The sequence below is a fragment of the Anoplolepis gracilipes genome, chromosome 1, assembly GCF_047496725.1.
Source record: "Anoplolepis gracilipes chromosome 1, ASM4749672v1, whole genome shotgun sequence".
Lineage (NCBI taxonomy): Eukaryota > Metazoa > Arthropoda > Insecta > Hymenoptera > Formicidae > Anoplolepis > Anoplolepis gracilipes.
Window position 1 is genome coordinate 6,746,659 of NC_132970.1, and position 22,023 is coordinate 6,768,681.

General features: G+C 31.0%; 2 protein-coding genes across 3 annotated transcripts in view; one reads left to right on the top strand and one right to left on the bottom strand.

The window, feature by feature from the left end:
• LOC140666623 (dipeptidase 1) overlaps nt 1–889 on the bottom strand; it is a 119,932-nt gene extending 119,043 nt beyond the window's left edge. The window contains exon 1 of the mRNA XM_072893992.1: nt 272–889. Within this exon, the coding sequence (XP_072750093.1) occupies nt 272–277 (6 nt within the window). The 5' untranslated portion in view covers nt 278–889. The remainder of the gene's footprint in view (nt 1–271) is intronic.
• LOC140666630 (uncharacterized) overlaps nt 1–22,023 on the top strand; it is a 158,194-nt gene that overhangs the window by 33,950 nt on the left and 102,221 nt on the right. The window contains exon 1 of one of the 2 annotated variants that reach the window (XM_072894156.1): nt 19,073–20,547. The exons of the other annotated variant lie outside the window; for it this stretch is intronic. The gene's annotated coding sequence lies outside the window, so the exon portion shown is untranslated. Of the gene's footprint in view, nt 1–19,072; nt 20,548–22,023 lie in introns of those variants that run through there. 2 annotated transcript variants of the gene reach the window in all.

Sequence of the window (22,023 nt, forward strand, 5' to 3'; positions counted from 1 at the left end):
ATTTTTCTAACTCTACTATTGTATATAATACTAATTGTACTAGTGTGTATATTTTTGCGCAATACACTGATTGACTCATAAATTTTAAAATTTGATTTGCACATTTTTGTAGATACTCCTTGATTCATATTTGTTCTGGAGAGCTTCGAGAGTTACGCAAAATCATTACGAGATAAAAGAAAAATTTTTTGAAATCAAAAATTTAAACAATTATTATATAAAAGTGTAAAAAAAATTATATAATTACTTACAAAAATTTTATGTTACTTACCCTCATGGTTGAAACCTCACATGGTCCCACCGCTGAAAAACACCTTCAGCCTACAGTGAGTTCGCGTCTGTCACCCATCCGCCATACTCCGCTGTTGGTCGGAAAAACAACCGATGGGCGTCACTTGTTTTTGCACGAGACAATTCTCACACCCGACCCCGACCTTCAACCTTTGATACCGCAATCCTTGATACGAATTCTTCTTATACGTCCGAATTTCACGTTTAAAGTTTGCATCTAATCTCTGTGACCGCCCATTCAATTTTTACTTGACATCTCGCAAATTGTCCGAAATAAAGTTAAGTTGACAGATAAGTCAGGTGTGAGATAATCAAACAAATTGAAGGGGGATATATTATAAAGCAATTGTAGAAAAACTTGCGAATGGTTAAGAACTTTTATACAATTTTAACAAAAGGCTTTTAGAGCTCCTTTTTATGATGTGCTTTGTGACGCAACGAGGACAGCGGTAGAGAATACGATTTGTCGAAAGCTCGAAGATCTGCGGAAACGTGGTCCGCGAAAACTCTCTCACGCAGCATCGAACACCGAGAGGACGAACAACCGAGTTGATGCGAGGTCGTGGCCCGGCAGCCGGCGACTGGCTGCTGCTAGAAAGCTCGCAAGCTCGAGCCAGTCGGTCTGGCTAGGCGCAAGCTCCCTACTACGCGGCCTCGAAACACCCAAGCGAGCACAACGCCGCGCATCTATCGCCCACCCTCTGCGAGAGAGTTTCTTCTGGCGAGTGGCGTCACCGAGGAAAAAAACGCTGCCAGATATTTGGCAGCTTGCGGCGCCTTAAAACTGCGCAGGGTGCATTTGATTCCTGTCATTTTTTATAAGATTGCTGTAGATATTTTTTTTTAAATTTGATTATCAACTTGGTGGAATTGTAAATTGTAATGTTATAAACGTATGAAAATAGTCTTTATTTATCACAGTTAATATAAAATATATTTTGTTTTATCTATCTGTGATATATAAGGTCGAATTTATTATATATTATATATAATAATGCTATAATTTATTAAAATTATAGCAGTTTTAATATCTTTACGGTATGTTATGAGGAGCATTATAATGTTTTGACTTTTGTCAGACAGTAGCGGCACATTATCTTCTTCTGTCATTAATAAAAAAAATGCGAGAGAGAGAGAGAGACAGAGAGAATAATAAATTTTTTTCTGAAATTTTTTCTACGCTATGCTTAGAGTGAATTACTTCCTCATGAAGTGCCGATTCTGCACGGATGAACTGAATTTAATCTGTTAGAAATCGGTGTTAATCGCAAAAGCTGATATCGATATTAATGGCAGTACGGATATAATGCTACATTCGGTCTTCCAATGATTGATCGATAATAAATTACTCCGCCATTTCCGGTTGCGAGCGTATATTAGTCGATTTTATGCACCATTTCTTTTAATTTTATGTAAAATGATAATAAATTATTTTGATTGAATATTTTCTTGCATAAACTTTAATAATAATTTTATACATATAAATAAATCCTTTTTTTTAATGAAATTAAAATGTTGAATGTTAAACGTAAAGAAGACACGTATATTTCTTTCTAATTTATGTTATTCAAGATATCAAGATGCAATAATAATAATAATACAATTTTTGTCATTTGATTATATTTTAAAAGATTAAAGTTTGTAAAAAAACTTTACTTTTTCAGTTAAAATTATTGATAGCATAATATTTCAGTTATAAGAGAAGTTGTTTTTAAATATACAAAAAATCAATCGCAGAAATAAAAAAATCATTGGTTGCTAGACAGATCCATACTTCAATTTATGCATTATTAAGATATTTTATGATGCACACTGATATATTTCGCAGTGGCATTTGTGGCGCAAGGTTTACGACAAGCATAAAAAGTTTTATCGTCGATCGCGTTGAAAATGTGTGTCTTTAACCCGAAAAAAGACGGGTATAAAAAGGAAGAAGGAGAAAATGTCGTTAATTTTCGTTAATTATTCTTGACGAACCGTTGAAAATAACACTATGTCGGAGCATAGTTTGCGAGAAGCTCGCGCTTGTGGCCAACCTGAGCACAATTGTGGTACTGCGGACCGCCACAAAGTGCTTTGATAGCGTGAACGCGGAGCTGTGCAAGCTGGTTCATATATATGGGTGAGGAAGGGACTCGGACATCACTTTTACTTTGCGCGTTTTAATTAATTCCGCGCACAAAAACGAATTGCAGAAGCGCGCCAACACGAGGCGGCCATCCGCGAGAACACTTTGTCTGTGAATTTTTGGAAGCTCCCTGTTTTGATCGAGAAATTATTTCGAATGACAATTGTCTGTAATCATTGAAACAATAATTATCAAAGCAACGATTTATGTTACATTCAATATGCTGCAAAAAATTTTAAATATATTACATATCTTATTATAAATAAAAAAACATTGATAAAGTATTTCGTTTAATATAAATTTTATTCACGTACAGAGAAGAAAAGTACTAAAGAGATATTTCCTTTATTTTAATACATTATAATTCTTCATAGCTAACAATGCTAAAAATTTCTCTTTAAAAGAGAATTTGTTAAATTATAGTTTCTTTTAAAACAAAAAGTTTTTAAAAACAGATAATATTATATTTGAAAGTATATTACATTTTTCTTTTAATACAGAGAAAAACATTTGTTTTAAACTTTGATTCTTTTAATTCTCTTTCTATTAAATACATATTTGAAAATATGAGTATTAATTATACTTTATTAAAAAGTATATTAGAATTTTTTATAAATTGTACAAGTTGTTGTATAATGTAAGATATTTACTTTTAGTTGGCAAAATAGAAATTTTAAAATTTTACAATCGCCGATGCAATTAATCAGATAATCCAAATAAATATAAAGATACATATATTTTTAAAATTTTTAATAAGATACAAGACGCAAGAACGTTATGAATATTTCAACAAATAAATAAAAGCTGCGCGCGATTGTTTAATTGTCAAACAGAGTAATGCAAAATAACAATCAATCGAATGGTACGGTTTACGTGTGAAACGTGTGTTACGTTTATTCTGCACATACGCGTGTCCATACAATTCGACAAAAACGCCGTGTACTTTTAATTAAAGCGCAAATGTGAAACAGCTCCTTTTGCGCGCGTTTTATTATGAGAGATCGTTGGATTGCCGAATGCGTTGTAATTTTGCTTGCGCTGCGTTTGCCGCTCTAGTGATAACCCTTTGCCGCGTTTGCCTCTCCTATGTGTGTACCTCGAACATATATTATCCCGCCAGTTTACGCGACCTGAGGCAAGTGTCGTTACACGAGGGATTCGTGTTGCTCTCTCTCCTCTCTCTCTCTCTCTCTTTCTCTCCATGTGAATCGATATCACACGTCAGTTAGCTGCTAAAACGACGCCTGTCACGATTATTGATACCGTCGCAGCTAAATCACATATGTATACATATATCGTTTCTATTTATGTAAATCATTTTATTACTATCGCAAAGATAATACATATTGACATATATAATTTTCAATAAGTTTATGCATATTTCTTTGACAAATTTAAAATCAAAACCCTTAAAATAAATTTAAAAGATCATTATTATTCTATTTTCCAATTTTCTGTATCTTCAAATCACTTTGTCTAAAAATTTTTGTTTCTTTTAAGTTACAATAGTTTGAAACTGTTTTAAGTACATGAATTAAACTTTACAAAATTATATTACTTTTATTCTGTTTTTATTTTATTATTTGTTTCACATTACAAGCTCAAGCATTTATCAAACATTTTGACAGCTAATAACTTCTAATAACAATGAAAGTATGTCAATTTTTTATTAATTCTTAATACATTTTATAGATTTCTAAGATCTGTGGAGTGTGTTATTTAATGTTAAAATGATGCTGTATTTAATAATTAAACATTTAATAATTAAACAATTAAATTTTATAAAAGTAATGAGTGAATCAATAATTATGACATAACCAGTTGTTACACATGTCAAATCCAAAAATCTTTTAGTACGATTGATATCCGGAATTCTGGGTATTATAGGAACACATCAATTATATTAATCAGCGCCTGGATTTTTGGACTAATTAGGATGTTTCGATTAATCATCCGAGCAAACTTCAAGAAACCAAGGGATAGCTCATTGATGTTCCCTTCTCGGAACTTTCAATGTCTATTAATTTATCTTGTCCTGGATAGATTCCAGCATTCGTGACACAACTCTTAACGATATCTTCGATCGTGTAGTCCTTCAGATTGACAAGTGGCGCTTTACTTACAAGTTCGAAAGATAAAATCTTAAGATAAAATTCTTCCTTTATATTTTATTCAACTTTCACAATTGTCAAAATTTTATGCTTGAGAGAATAAACGACAAACGTGTAATATTCGCTCTGCATATTAGTTTACGAATTCGTTTAACGTAAAGCGTAAATGACGAAACAAAATGACGAAACGAAACTACTATAAAACGCGAAAAAAATAACCCACCCCGACAATGCGACTTAAATATTCAAATTACGACATTCGAATGCAGATGAGACTACGAAAAAAAAAAAAGAACTCACGAGAAAGGCCGGGGATGTAGTTCTTCTCGTATTTTGTGCGTATACGCATACATGCATGTCTCTGGATGATATCCAACTAAATTTTTATTCAAATGGTTATTTCAGTAAAACTTTTTCTTTTTGCATTTCTCTTCGCTATTTTATAAATGTATTATGTACCTCTTAATCACATGTCACAAAAGTATGCCGCAATTCAATTTAACGTCTACATAGCATATACAATACTTTTAAATATGTGTGTGCGGTTTTCTCTTAAGTTTTGTAATAATATTGGGTTTGGTCGAAAAGTAATTGACATTTTTTTGCAATAGATAACGTTTTTATGTGTTTCAGTTCAAAGCATTGTTCATAAGCTGTAAAATATATACTGTGACTGTGCGTATTGTTTTTAATAGGATTAATAAATGATTAATGAAGTTAGTTTGCGGCATATCTTTCGGCATGACTAACCATTGACTTTAATTGAAGTCGCAAAATTTCTTGGACGTCAAATGCGAAGATTCGCAACAAAAAATAGAGTCCTCGAAGATACTTCGGCGTAATAAAACCGCGGTGGTTTCGTATGATCTTTAAATTATATGCTTGCTCTCGACTTGTAATCCACTATGATGGATGGCGAACCTGCGCAACAATATATGCAGTAGGAAATGAAATCTCAAATTAATAATATCAATTTGATAACAAGAATTTAATTAGTTGTATTAATTTCTATAATATGCGCGAAAACCAAAATACATGAACTGTTTGTTGGTTGTGTAAAGTTAATACGCGAAAATGCACAAGAATGTCGATAGACAACTAGAATCAATACACACGAATACGAATGGAATTAAATGTTAACATCATTAAAATGCGAACATCTATTACAAAACACATACTACCTGCTGTCTCCGGTGAAATTGCTTCTAGTTGGTCTTAAAACAAAGACACAGATGAATCGCTCTGCCCCGGTTTTCATTCGTCCCCTTCTTATCCTTTCACAGGCGTGTCCTCCGCTGGTCGATCGGATAAGAATCCCGAATTTTGAAGCGCAACCGATATTTACTGTCTACACTAAATATTATAAAGCACAAAAATCGTGCGAAAATGCGCGGACATAAAAAAGCGCAACATCCATCCACGGCATCGCTTGTGACGGATTGCCTAAAAAGATGTTAGAATACATATTTTGAAAGTTGACACTTTAATGTGTGATTTAAAAAGAAATTATTACGCTTGATTTTAAATTTTCTTGAATTGGCCTTATTTTAAAAATAAGACCAATTGAGTGACAAAATGAGTGACAAGAAGGTTTTCGAACAATTATCCTTTTTTATTTTAAAGGAAAAAATGCAGAACAAACATTAAAAAAAGATTTTCCTACCGCAATTTGTAACGGATTAAAGAAAAAATTCTTTGCAAAAATAAAAAAGCATAATTGCTTCAAATACATCTTCTTCATTCGTTTTTAAAATAAGGTAAAATTCAAAAAATCAAATGTGATTTTTTTTTAAATCACGCGTTGAAATGTCAGCTTTTAGAATATGTATATTTGTATAAATGTATATATTTTACAGCGTAAAAGCAGTGTATTGAAAAATTGTATTGAAAAATTACAAAAACGTCATTTATTGCAAAAAAAATGACATTTTGCTTTTTAGCCAACTTAATACATATTGTTCGTCAATAAACTGTTTTTGTATTATAAGTAAAGTAAGTCGTAAAATTTCGCTGAAATTACTGGTTACAATAAATTGGTTAACAATAACCAAGAGGGGAATTGTGTTGCAGATATTTTTATTTTAAATAAAATAGCACGCGCATACATTTTGAGGTATTGTTGGAAAATATAAACTTGATGCAACAACGTCAACACAGCAACAGGCGTTTGCCTCGCTTGACGTAGGACGAACTATACCATTATTAAAATTCCCGCTAAATGGACGTCGTCCCTTCATAACAGTTTGCTGTTATATACAGCGCCATTGTTCACAATTCGTAACGCGTTTCGCGAGCCCTATTCTCTTTGCTACGCCCTACATCATTGCAGGTCGGTCACGCGATTTGCTGTCAGAACGTTGGTTTTACGAAAATAATCAGAAAGATTTCCGAATACATCTGTTTCGCAGCTATTTGTTTGACTTTTTAGGATATATGATTCTGGAAAGAGTCCGGAAATGTGGAATCTGTAAAACAGTCACGTGTCGCGTGGCAATAAATTCGCAGCTTTCTACCGTTGCGATAATCAACGAACGGTCGTGTCAAGGACGATGCGGTGTTGTCTCACATTAAAGTTTCATAGAACGTTTCGCAGAGCAATAAAATAGTTTTGTTGCTAAAGTAGCGCAGTCGCGTAACTATTGCATCAAGAACACCTTATGTGGCAAGAGCTGCAATGAATGTTGATGCGAACTGATTCATCTTTTTCATCATCTAAGATGAAAATACTTCAGCAAGTTTTGATCTGCTTCTAATCTGGAAATAAAATGGAGAAAATATAGTTTCTTATCTGACAAAATTTGTATATGACATAAATTATATGGATTAAGAGAAATTTTAGAAGAGAAAGAGAAATGTCGAAATACAACAAATTAAATTGAGATTTAGGTCACGTAACATTGGTAGAACTACCGAGTTAGAATCCTGGGGGATGTTTCTCGCGCTGTGAATTCTACCAAGGAGTGCTTATTTTTTATCACCCTTCGTTATGTATATCTTTAACGTGTACGTGGGAAACTTTGTTCATAGTGAACGTTCCGAGTTTCCGCAATCTCATCCTACCAAGAAGCTCGATCTTTTTGGCTCGATCATCCACTGTGGGAAGGCACGAAACTCCATTAGCATGTTCTAGATCCCAGCGGGTCAAGCGTAAGATTGTGCGAGAGAGATAGAAAGAAAAAGAAAAAGAAAAAGAAAGACAAGGGTGAAGAAATATAGAACAATCGATAAATTCAAAATCCTCAGCGGAACATCTATGCGATGTGCGAAGGAGAAAACACGTCTAAAATCCTTGGAAAAGGAGCAAAAGGAGAGCTTTTTTCTTTCAATAAAACTACTAGCCGTGCTTTTGCTTATCTTACATCAAAATTTTCTTTTTAGCATTCTTGGTAAAATTCACGTACGTCAGCGCTATTTGACTTCATTTTTGTAGATTTATGGTTACAACTTTATTATAATAATAATAATGTATTTATGACGCAATAAATAATATACATAAAATCTTATTTTATTTAATCTTTTTAATACTCATATTGATATATCAAATGCAGACTTACTAAGAAATTTATTTTAACAGACAATATCTATATATTCGCAAATTGTATATATCTAACAAAATCTTGTAAAATTTTATTTTTCATAATTTTTTGTTATTTTTCGATTGGAGCACAATTTCTTGTGATTCTATTGAATCTCGATGTTTCTTTAAACTATTTTACTAGCGACTGAAGATTCCTAGATATCGAGATGTCACGAGCGCATCATCAGTTACGACTAAAGGGCCACCTCTAGGTAGAAGAAAAAATTTCCCTTCCCCTTTTCTCTTTTAGAGAGGGTACGTTCCGTGAATGTTAGTGCACGTCTGTGGGACCGGAAGAACGCTTTAAAACTGACACGGCCTATTTGTCTGCGGTGACCCCAGTCACTTTGACAACACGCCGCAGCATTTTCCTAGCTGCCGCCCTCTTTTTCGACATTTTTCAGGATCTCTTCTTCGTCCTCCGTTTTCCGTTTGCCTTCCGTCTTCTCCTTTTTTGTCTTTGGCGAGAAGTAAAAGCCAGTTGCGGAAGTCCTTTCTGGCTTTTTTCCACAAACGCGATTAATGACGCTCGTTTTCTTCTTAGATAGGCGAGCAGTAGGAAAAGGAGAGAGTTGGATCGTCGAGCTTATTTCTACGCGAAGTTTTTTTATTGATGAACTGACAGTATGAAGTGTACAGCGATTGGTCGAACATAAATCTAATGTAGGCGAGGAAAATTTTGGAATTCGCTGTCAGTTCACTCGTCGCTACATTGAGCCAATTAATTTTGATATTTTATGAAGTAAGATAATTGATAACTTGTCGATTTGACTTTCTGTAATTTTGAATATCTTCTAAATAACATATTGCATTTATTTTCTTTCTTGTTTTCAAAAAATTTTTTCTCTATCTACTGATACAAATATTTTAAAAAAATAAATATTTAAAATTGAAAATAATTACAAAATATAAAAACATATTACATATTTAAAATTAAAAATATAAAATAAAAATTTCTTTATTCCTTCTTTGCTTCTTTAGATAAATGAAACAATCCATTTTTCAAAACATATTATATTTCTACATTTCTACGGCAAAGGGATAAGAGATGACAATTAAATTCTTTGCATAACGTAGTTGTGTAATAATCGCGCGAGATGTGTTGTTCGAATGTAATATTATCTGGATAGCTGAATGGGTTTATGCGTCTACTAATGGACGGCCCGTACATGGAATTACATTCTAGGAGTGTAATGCTAATAAACGGCCGATCAAATGAATTAGTGCAGCAATAACGGCACCGGCGCAACAAAGCGCATTCGCATAACGAAACGTCATTCCCGTGAATGTAGCAAAGTCATTAATTAATCAGGTAGCTCGAGCTAGTTGCGATTTGCCCGAAATATCATTGGAGACATTATCTAGCACGGATAATGTCGTTGTCGTTTAACAGATTAATCAGCAGCTTATATAGGTATACTATAAAATTTCTTATTCTTTTATCATAAATAGATAAATAGATAAAAAGATAAAATATATCTTGATATTATTATATAAAAATTATCTTTGTTTGATTAATATTCTTTTATTTACTGAAACACATACACAATTTTTGTGGAAAATATTGTAGTATAAAAGAAGAAATGTTTTTTATACTAAAACATTTGCGTATATTTTTTAACGTGATTATGATACATACAACTTGCATCTATACATATTTACAAGATATATTTTCAGATACAGAACTTTTCAGAACATAATGTGCATTAATAAAGATAATACAATCAAAATGAAAATTAAAAAAATCTTAGCGCTGGAAACTAGAACTCTTAATTATTGTAATAAAGGAAAATTATTATTAATATCTAACTATTGTATTAATTTAATAATTAAAATATAATTAAATATATAAAATATTATAGCAACGCGCGCGCCAAGTTTTTTGTATTATTTTTTTTTTATTTGTAATAAATGATGGGTTTAAATAATTTATCCATCTTCTCTCTTTTAATTTACAGTCAAATAATTTCAAATAATATTAGTTGATTGCTAAAATATACAATAACACCTGCATTATGAAATTAAAAACAGCTAATATTAATAAATTTGTTACTAACAGATAATTTTTAACAAGCATATGTTTAAGTTACAGATATTTCAAATATTTAACTGTTGATTGTAATAATATAAATTTATTTTAATCACTTAAAAAGAACTAAGAGCTCTATGACTGTAACCATTTTATACAAATAAATAAATAACTCTATATAATTTTAAGTCTGAATTTATAAAATGTGACAAACTTTTTTTTGTAATTTTATATTATAACAAAAAATTTAAAAATTATTATTATTTTTAGTTTCAAATTATTCTATTCCGTGAAAAATTTGCGAAGTTTTAATAAAACAAAGAAAAAATAAGCATATCATTCTTAATAATTAAGTTTACTATTGTTTCATTATTGATTTTTTATTATAAAATCAAGAAAGAAATTTTTAATTTTTTAACTTTAAATAAAATTATTTTTTTGGAAATTAAAAATTTGATAAGACATTAAAAGAATGATAATATTAAATTAATTTACACAAATAGCTTTTTGAGTAAAATCAAATAAATTTTGTTTCTTGAATAAACGTTAGATTTTATATTTTATTTGTCTGTTTATTAATTTAAAATATAAGGTACACAATATTCAGTGTTAATTTGTATTATAAAATATAGAATATTTTGAAACACAGCGGTGAGAGAGTAAATTAACTGTAACATGTATTTGGCCTTTAGGCGGCGTATAGTATGTTATTGTTATCACAGGCGCTCAGCGTGTTGTCATTCGTGCGGCGACACTCGAGCAGTAAGGTAATGTTACGGACGTTCTTATGTACATATATGTATATATATTTTTTTTATTACTATTATTTATATTGATTAATTATTTATACTTTCTATTATTTATTAAAATTTATTAACTAGAAATTATTATTATATGTATATTATTATCAAAATAATTCACTCAAGCAATAATATCATTCCTCGCGTGATGCAGCCGCTTACATATTAGAAATACAACATTTAAGCTACTTAAGCGTAAGTACATATTCTTTTATATTTAGAAAGTTCTAGGGATCTTGGGAATGTTTTATAATTAATTTCGGTTCGCGCAATTTGAAGATTAAAGAAACTATCCGCTTGCCAGCTTGTACGACTGCCAAGAATTGTGCTTTGTTTCGAAGAAAGAACTGTAATTTTCACGTAAATATCGGAATGACAAAACAAGCGGAAATTTAAGCAATTGACTGAAGAAAACGTTTTTGGAACTAGGGACAGAAAGCGCGAGAATTGTCACTGATTGTTGGATACGAAAAGACATTTTATCACCTGAACAAATAAAATTTTGTATTGTTACGGAAGCCTATACAGAAAGAGAGAAAGAGGAGAAATTTACGTGGTAGTTGATTTTGTCGAAAAAATATTTGTTATTTCTATTTGCAGAAATCACTATTCTCTCGGAATCATTTTATTTCTGGCAATACTTTTCTGTTTTCTTTGTAGACTCGCGCGTCATGTTGTGCTTCACTCTTTCTCCATTTCTATTTATTTTTTTATTCTCGTACAAGAGGCTCGTTCGTGTAAATAGACGTTGCGAAAATTTGCGGAAATCAGTTATAAACTAAATACTTTGACGATAGAAACGCGTCAACTCGTAATAACGTAGTTTATAAGAGCGTGAGTGTTTGTGTTATCTGAACTGTTTCGATAGATTTATTCGGATGCATGGCGTCACTATTTAATTTATCTTATTCCCATCAAAAACTCAAAACTATAACAGTATGCGTTTTATCATGCGTCGGATTTAGATAAAAATTTATCAATATAACGTCGAAACTCCTTCAGGCGTGGAAAAGCTCTATAGAATAAATCCCATTTTGTACACACATAAAGTTTAGTCAACGATTTTACTCCATAGTGACCAATTCAAAGGACACGTTTCGTGCACACAAAAAATCTCGCATCTGCTCTCTGTCAATATCAATTGTCGATTTTTTCGAGATTTTTTTTTTAAGAAAAACATAGAGAGAAATTATCACTAAGATAATAAAATCCAACTAAATTAATAAAAAAATACACAATATTTAAACAAAATTTTTAAAATTAAACAAACAATATGGCATGATTCAATTTTTGTAACATTTATCGTATACAATATTATATATATATATATATATATATATATATATATATATATATATCATTCGTATAGACGTTTTATTTATACTGGTAGCAAATATTGCAAAAGCTACAAATAATAATTACCTATTTTAATAACATTGTATGTTTATAAAAATTTCTTATAAATTATTGTAATGGCTACGATACAAAAACACACGCATGTTTATGGTGTATGTTAAGTAATTAACAAGAATGTATAAAGCGAGAATATATAAATGATATAAAAAGAAATAAATAAAATTCTATGTAATTGAAAATAAATAATTAATATATATACATGAATGCTCAGATAATTGAATAATACAAAATTTTGTTCATTATTGTTATTATTAACTGGATTATGTAAATCCAGATTAAAGAGCTATGCTAATTACATAATAAGCTTGGCAGGTTTGTCTATTATCATATTGTCTGTATCATAAATTAAGTGATCTTACTTTTAATTAATAAACATTTGGTTTTATAAAATATAAGTAATTCTATTTTTCTGAAATAAAATAAATTAAAATACTATTAATTTAATATATACAATAGTATAATTAACGAAAAATTATAATTATTCTCTACATATAACAACATTAAAAATTTGTATTTTTAATAATAAGTATAAGCATAAATTCTAGTAGCATTCGGAGAAGAAAAGAGAAGCTAAAAAAGCATCAGGAAAGCATTATTACTAGCAAATGGAATGCATTGTGCATCCATTATTATTATAGCGCATCCGTTATATTCCTTTTTTTCAAGAAATAACATCGTCAAAAAATCACACGCATATGTTTGCACGAAAATCATTCAGTCGGTAACTTTCATGATCATGAAACCGGATCGAAGCTATAACTTCACTATTCCATTACGAAACATGTATATGTATATACATATGTTCACATATGCATTTCTTGATATTAGGTCCCGTAGTATACCAGTTGATGGATGGAAATATATCTGTAGGGATATGTTTCATATAAAATAAAAACAATCGAGATAGAAATTGACGAGCAACAAAAAAGACAGAGTTTTTAAATTCATCGCACATATACTAATACTTTCATTGAAAATGTATGTATAAAAAGATGTAATATAGAAGCATGCAGCATGATTCGCATCATTATTGCCTAATTACTACCTCTTTTAAGATATACTATTTGAAAAAAGTTCTTTAGTTTAGAACTACGTATTATAATATGACGTCTGTACGATAATTATAAATTTTTGTGCATAAAATGTTTTTTTTGTAAATATTTTTACATTTTCAAAAAATTAAAAATGAAAAAATCCGTAGATATTGATAATAGTTTTTACTAAAAATTTGAAAATTTCAATATTTTTATACATTACAATATTATTTATAACAAAAAATCAATATATATCTTTTTCATGTTTGTAAAAATGCAAATTTAATTTAACGGAATTATATAATAGTTTCCATCTTTCTAAATCTTATTTTGTTCAACGCATTTTGCTCAACGTGTTTTTGTGAGAAATCCGATTAAATAACCGCATAATCGTTCATCGAGATTGGCTTAAATCCCCTAATGGTGCCAATATACATTGCCCCAAGCCACAAACTACAGAGAGATTCGTCTAATCACTAATTCAACCTGGATGGAACAATTAGCTGGACCGAAGTCTCGTAAATAGAGTTGGATAGAATGCTTTACAAATTGACCTAAGTTAGACCGAACTAAGATGAAGCGAATTCCATTGATTACAAAGACGAGTTTGAAAGTTTTGAGGTCCGCACGAGAATTCGAGATTCGGTTTGCGCGGTTCGTGAATGACGGTAAAGAATCCGAAGAGACCGTATCGGCCACGATAAGGCAATTTGCACGAATTAATAGACAGACCGGACTCAATGATAGCGGTTACTCTTGCGGTCATCAGGAGACGTTCAGGGATAGGGGTTGACCAGTCAGACAAGCTGCTTGGCCTCTGTGCACATGACAATACCCGAGCTTGTCTCTGCTAAGGACTACGACACTATACGACATCGCTTGCAACCTAACGGAGTCAGGCTGATGGAGATGCGTGTTAGATCAGCGCGACAAGCCGGCGAATGTTAGTTAGTATTAACGTGCAGAGCACGTAATTAGCGAGAACGGCGATTATCGCTAATGGAAGTGCGTTGTACGGAAAGGATGAGCGCGGAAACGTGAAATTCGTACTTGTGTGTCCTTGTCGCATAAATCGGACATTGTTAGCCGATTAGCTGCATATCTCCTCTTGTATTATATTTCTGTAAGAGAAAATTAATAGATTAATAATAGGTAAATTAATAATACATAGTTTGATCCCGTTCTTTTAAGTAAAGTCTGTTGAATTATTTAAAGCCTCTGTAGATACATGTAATAAATTAAGATATTTTTATTATTATTATTATTAAAATCGTGTTCAAAAATTAATATATATTAATATTAATTATTATTATACATATATATAGAGTAATATTTTTTTATAAAACTGTGAAACAATTCTTTTTTTAACAGAAATATTAAAATTAAATATATAAATTTTTTAAAGATAAATTATTAAAATAAAAATTGTGTGTGTAACTCTAGATAAATATATAATATAACTTATGATTTATATTAAAACAATATATTTAAACTCTTACAATATATTTAAAATCTTACAAAATGCAACATTTATAATAAATTTGATGTTGAGGTAAAAATTATATCGTGCAATTAAATTTTTAGTACTGACAAAGATAGTATTGCATAAGTTTAGATTTTTAAATATACGTATTACAAGAGGGCGGGATATATACTAAAAACTTAATTTTCACCTTTTAGAAGAGTGTCACTTCTTAGGAAGGGATATAGATATATGTTTATATGAGAAAGGATAGAGATATATGTTTATATGAGAAATTCTTAATTTTTGATGATGAATCACCTTTTAAAATTTTTCGCACTTATTTAAAATCACCATGTATATTGACGTATTTTATTGCTGCTATTTTGGTCCCATTAAAAAAAATAGCCACTAAAAATTGTTTTCCTATGGCAATATTATCTTGGAGCTAATAGAAAAGATGCATCCTCTGCACTTACTGCGATAGCCGTTTACTGTCTCGCAAAAACACGAAAACAGTTGGGGCGCTAGATACAGAAACGTTGCAGCCATTCTCGAAAACGAGAATGTTGCGCATAAAAGGGAGAAATGGATGACATCTCGAGGGAGGATAAGAGCGTTTGTAGAGCTAGAAATGGAAAGAGAGCGATCACAATGTCGAAAAATACAATCCAATGTTTGCTTTAGTGATTTGAAAAAATACTTTTTCAATATTCTCTATGCAAAACATGTTCGAGATAATTTCTCTCCATCGTGTTTTACCACCGTCTGAATTTATGGTTCCTATACGAGATAACGTAAGATAATATTATCGTAAAAGTATATAGATGAAAACACACTTTCCCTTATTGTCACATATCGTGCAGTTATGGTGCAGGAACTTATTCGTTGACACTGTCAAATTATCGCTAACCGCAAAAGCATCAACGAAATTTGAATAAATTGCATTTATAGTCTTTTCATCCACACTTTGGCGTCTTAAAGCCAGTCTTTGAAAGGATTCGCAAATTATTGTTGTGGTTCTATGTCGATAAGGTATGGGTTCATTTGGAAATGGGATCATGGGGAAAGTATTATAAGAAATTTTTATGTAACCTTTGAGAAAAATTATTTTAATAAGAAAGGCAGAGAATACATCGAGTGTATCTGTGTTATACTTTTATTCTAAATGAAAATTATAAGACTATTTGACTCAACATTTTCATGTAATAATTATACAATGTTTCGTAGTAATTTGCGTGCGAACATAACTGTTTGAGGAAATACATATATTTAGCTGGATATAACTCATCACATTATTTCGTAAAAAGTACAAAAAAAAAGATCAAGAGGATGTATAAATATGCAACGTAACATACATTAAATTATAATTATATATCTACAACATTTTAAGTTAAAAATATTAAAGTAATATTAAAATTATATAATCAAGATTTTCTTAAATTTTTTTCAAGAATTGCTGAAAAAATCTACATGCAAAAATATATACATATGTTATTTTACATATATTAATATAATTTTATTTCTCTTTTATGTGTGTTATTATTGTGTAGAAAATACAAAAAGAAGAATGAAACTTTCCTGATAGTTTCTTGAGATATATTCTATTATATGAAATTGTGATATAATGAAACCGGAAAGGTAAATTAACGTTGATTTGAAGTAATTTCGAGTTGTTTTACACAAATATTTTCTGATTTTTATACATATTATATTTGTTTGAAATACGGAAGTTATGTAGGAAAAATTTGATTGCATTTACAATAATAATTCTTAGGAAATCGGAGCGGAATATAAGAAACGTAAAATGAGCAATCGTAAGAAAAGTAATTGTGCAACAAGAAGAGAATAAGGATTCGAGAAAGATAAACGGCAAAATGAAATATCTTAGCCGAGAAATTAAAATGTCAGATTGTCGTGAGAAAGAAAGAAAGAAAGATAGATAGATAAATAGATACATAGATAGAAAGAGAAAGAGAGAAAGAGAGAGAGACAAAATAAAGATATAGAATTTATTAATTTATTCCATTACAGGACAAGCCGCGCAGTATTCCAACACGCAGGTGAGAGGCGCATCAATGTGTTGCTTTTGCACGCTATTGCGTTCGCTATTGCGAACATTTGCAAAGAACTCGACACCCGTATCTCCGGTTTTGCGAGAACGAATGAAAACTACATTATAAGATGAGGTACAGATTTTGAATAACGAAATTGCATCTTGTAAAGCATACAATATATAGATTTCTCAATAAAAAGGAGAAAACGACAAGAAAAAAAAATATATTACGCATGCACATTCTATTGTATACACATTCTTTTGAATATATATTTAAAAATATAATAAAACTCTTGTATTAGAAATGTTAATTTAACAAGTATAATAATTCGCATCAAACGTACCTATTAAAAGAAAATTGTTTAAATTAAACGAGATAAATGTTCCGATGATTATAATTTTATATTTAATACAATCACTCAAATTTAATTGACATATAACGGACAAACAGTCAAGAGAGAATTTTAACAGATTGTCGAAATTATTACTCATAATACATTTAATCTCTCTATTATTCGATTACATGCTATCAGTCATTTCGCGTATTCTAGAAAATTTGACCCTAATTTGCAATATGTTTCATATATGCTATTATTTAATTTGTATAAAATTTATTTGTATTGACATGTGTCAATCAAATATAAAAAATCATCAAATATAAAAAAAGTCATGTAGACGTGAGAAGTTTGCGTTAATATATATATATATATATATATTAATAATATAATATATATGGAACTAAATTATAATTATAATTATAATTATAATTATTTATAGTTTTTTTTATTTATTATATTATTAATATATATAATCTACTATTATTATCTGTAATTTAAAATCTTTATAGTTCACACTAGAATGCCTCACAAGCATCTATTCATAAAAATTATTAAAATATTAATTAAAAATTAAATTATTTGAAACGCCGTATATATAAATACCGAGGTGAGACGTTCGTGTTTCGTCTATAATAAATTGTCTATAATAATTAATTGTGCACATATACATACTATACAGATGATAAATTATTTGTTAACAATTGTATATTTATTTGTCGAGTTGTTTGCATTAAAATTTGAAATTGCAATAGTTCTTCATAAAACATAATACTCGTATGTAATATTCATATATATTATTGAATAAAAATATTAAGCGCGTATATTTTGTATATAATATATATTTATACATTAAGCTATAATATATCCTATGATTACAATATATTATATATTCTAAATTTTACTATAATATTTTCTCCATGTAAAAATTTTTATCACATTATTTCGTCGCGGAAGAAAAAATATAGACCGATAACGTGTACAACGCGAAGCGTGTATTACGGGGAAAAAACAGGGACGATTCTCAGAATTCGTCGACGAGAGCTACCTCGCACAACGCAGTGATGCCAGAAAGAGCCACTTCCTCCGTATGCTATCGTATTAGAATCGATTTATAATCATCACTACACTATATCTAATAATTTACATCAGACTATTGAACTATATAATGTATCGAGTGCGTGCTCCGCGAGATATTTTCCGATCATCTACAAAAAATTAATTGTGCATATATGTATAAAAATTATAAATTTTGTATATTTTTTTATTCTTTATAAATTATTACGCAATAGTTTGATATTTAAAGATTTTTGAATAATTGCAATATTTCTTTAAAATATAATATACGTATATAATATTATTGAATATATAATATTGAATAAAATCATCCTGCTATTTCTTTTATATATGTATATGTACAATTAGTATATTCCACGATAATTATTCTATAATGATTCTAATTTTTACTGTAATATTGTCCTTCATGTAGAAATTTTTATCATATTATTTCGTCGCGGAACAAGGAATACGGAGCAGTAATATGTATGTATAGCGCAAAGCGTATTCCGGGAAAAAAACATCGGAGACGATTCTCGGAATTTGTCGACGAGCAGCTGCACGTACCCAGGCGCCTAATTACGCAAAGCCTTGTCTACAATAAGTCGATGATCATAAGAAGTTTAACCAATTGCGTTGGATTATTCTTTTCTAAATTCAATCGTGATTGGTTGGGGCTTCCTACGCCAACGACTTACTGTAGACAAGGCTTAATGCGCGCAGTAATACCGAGTTCAATATCCCGGAGAGGGGAGGTCAGTATCAGAGAGATCACTGTCGGGCGATGTTGATCTTCTGTTTCGCGCGTCTTAAATCGGTCGAAAGGGAGAATTTCGCGGGTGAACAAGTGTCGGGAGTGCCGAATCGAGTAACGGGCCATTATCTCAGGACGTTCATTTAGTCTGCGGGAGTGCCGAGAGTGGAAAGACGGACGAAATACGCAAAGCGTATCGTAAGCAAAAAAACATGGCGGAAAATTTTCGAATGTTGGACGCTGCGCGTATAATACCGCGCGCAAGAACCGATTGTGAAAGGGAGCTCTTCTACAGCGCTACAGGAGTCAGTATCTGAGGGTTCGCTGCCAGCGATGTCGATCCTCTGTTTCTCGCGTCTTGTATCGGTCGAAAGAGAGAATTTCGCGGATGAACAAGCCGAGAGTGGACGATGGAAAGACGGACGATCGTTTCAACATATTATTTATTAATCCATATGCAAGAGTATATTGATTTATCGAACTAGATGGTGCATTGAGTGTGGGCCCCCATAGCGTGAAGCGTATGAGGAAGAAAACGTCGCGGATCGCGGGTGATTCGAAATCGATGGACGGGTCGACGGGTCGACGGGCGCTGCACGGAACAAGTGGCGCCATCGCGCGGCAATACCGCGCGTTAATGCCGCGTACCGCCAACAAGCAAGACAGCCTATAGAAGGGGTAAGGCTGCCGTGTCGCGGGTCGCGGCGCTACGAGGGACGGTATCTGAGGGACGACTGCTGGCGATGCATGCGACAAGTCGTGTTACCGCGTAATATCGCACGGAAACCGACTGAGACAGCCTATGGAGGGAAATAGCTGCTGTGCTAAACTGTCACCGCGATTATTTAATCGGAACGATCACTGCCGGCGATGTTGATCCTCTGATTCTCGCGTCTTGTATCATCGGGAGTGCCAAACATAATAACGGGCGATTATTTCTTTATTATTATTAGTCTCCGCGATCGTGATTTACGTCTTTCGATATTCGTAAACGATATAACTGAGATAATTTATCGCGTTGCAAATGACGGATTTCGAACGAGTGTCGGGAATGCCGAGTTGATAGACAGACAATCGTTTCAGTGTATTATTTATTAATCCGTGCAAAAGAATGCACCGAGTTTTTGTATCGTGTATTATATATAACGCGTTGTACGTGTAATTTTATTATTCGTGTGGCGACAATCAAGCGAGAAAATATCGCGACGTATATCTGTATAATGTAATATCCGAAAATATTTAGTTATATAAATTGCCGATTGCTCGTGCGATGAATACTATTATTTTTTTCGCATTATTCTATGTCGTAAATAAAACAAAGTTCGGGCCGAGGAGTGCGATTATTATCGGGAGTGTCGTGCAAAATGTCGCGCGATCGTCATAAGTGATTAATTAGTGTACTCATGGTCATTTAAGTGCAAGTGTTTTGTGCTTTCGAAAATACATCGACCGAGAATTAGGATGAAACTTGGGACGACATCAGGTTTTTAATAATAAGGTAATTTACTACGTTTTTGTGGAATTAATTTTTTCTTTTTTTTGTCACGATGATCGTATAGCATATTTCACGCAATTCCATTTGGGTGTATGAAGCTGGATTTCATTTTGTGAATACTCTTATTAATTAATTATTAATTTTAAATTTAATAGTTTTAGGTAGATTAAATAAATAATTTTACCTAGTATTACATAAATTTATGATGTTTATTTGGAAATAGTTTTATTGCATAAAACTAGTTTATACATTCATTCAAACAAGTTATATCGCTGAAACACTAATTGTACAAATAGCAATTTTAATCAAACTATGCTTTCTATCAGACAATGCTTTTTAGTTTCAAAATTATTTTAAAGTGTAATTTTGTAGCAATAAAGTACAAATTTAAAGAATTTGCTTATATTATATTATTATATTATTTTAGTACGATATAGCATATATAACAGCCATTAATAGAATTACAGTAAAAAAATTAAATTAACAATTTACATATATACTTGCAGTTCGTGATACAAAAATTTAATGAAGGAGAAGTATATTATGAATATGATAATTAAAGATTTTTATGAGCGCGAAATAGTAATAAAATATTTTTCATGAAAATATTATAAATTCTGTTTTACGAAGAAAAGCTTTTTTTTTTAAATTTAATCACTATATTGATTATAATTATTTTAATACATTAAATTATAAAATATGTATTTTTCAGATTTATTTTAATTGCGGTATATATTTTTATTATTATTAATTTATTTTTGCTAAAAATAGTAATTACAGATTTAAATTATTTGTTAGATAAAAATATGATACTCAAAATAAGATAATTTATATTTACCTGACACGCAAGAAAGTTTGCAACTATAAGTCCAATAATTAACCGCTAACTACAAATATTATATAAGCATTATAATAACCGTTCTCTGCGATTTCCTATCTTGACAAAACGCGCACGATTGTCATTTCTGTCAATTATCGGAAACTTCATCGTCGCTAAAAGCAAACGATTATATTGCGGTCGTGAAATTATTGCCTTCGTTATTTACGTCGTCTGCAATTTCCGAATTGCGAAGCACTCTTGTCGAAGTCAGTTTTTCAATTTGTTTAATTTATTTGGCGCAGCTTCTCTCGAGACAATCGGAAAGTTTTCCCGGTGCCGTCAACGCTCCTCATTGATTTCCAAAGCTGTTAGGAAGGCTTTCTTATTATTCGGATGCACTGATGCTAAAGTCGCGAAGTAGATGTTAACACGAAATCCTCTTTCCGTTCTTGATTTCTCTCGTGAAACTAAAATTTCAACGTAATCCGCGTTCATGTGTTATTCAATGAAGTTTATGCGGATTATGAAAAGATAGATTTAATGGATTTTTTTAATTCAATGAAAATAGTATGATTTGCAGTAAATTTATATTGTCACTATTTTATAAATTTTTTTTAACATATAGGCACAAAAAATTCTTTTCTTGAATATTCATAATT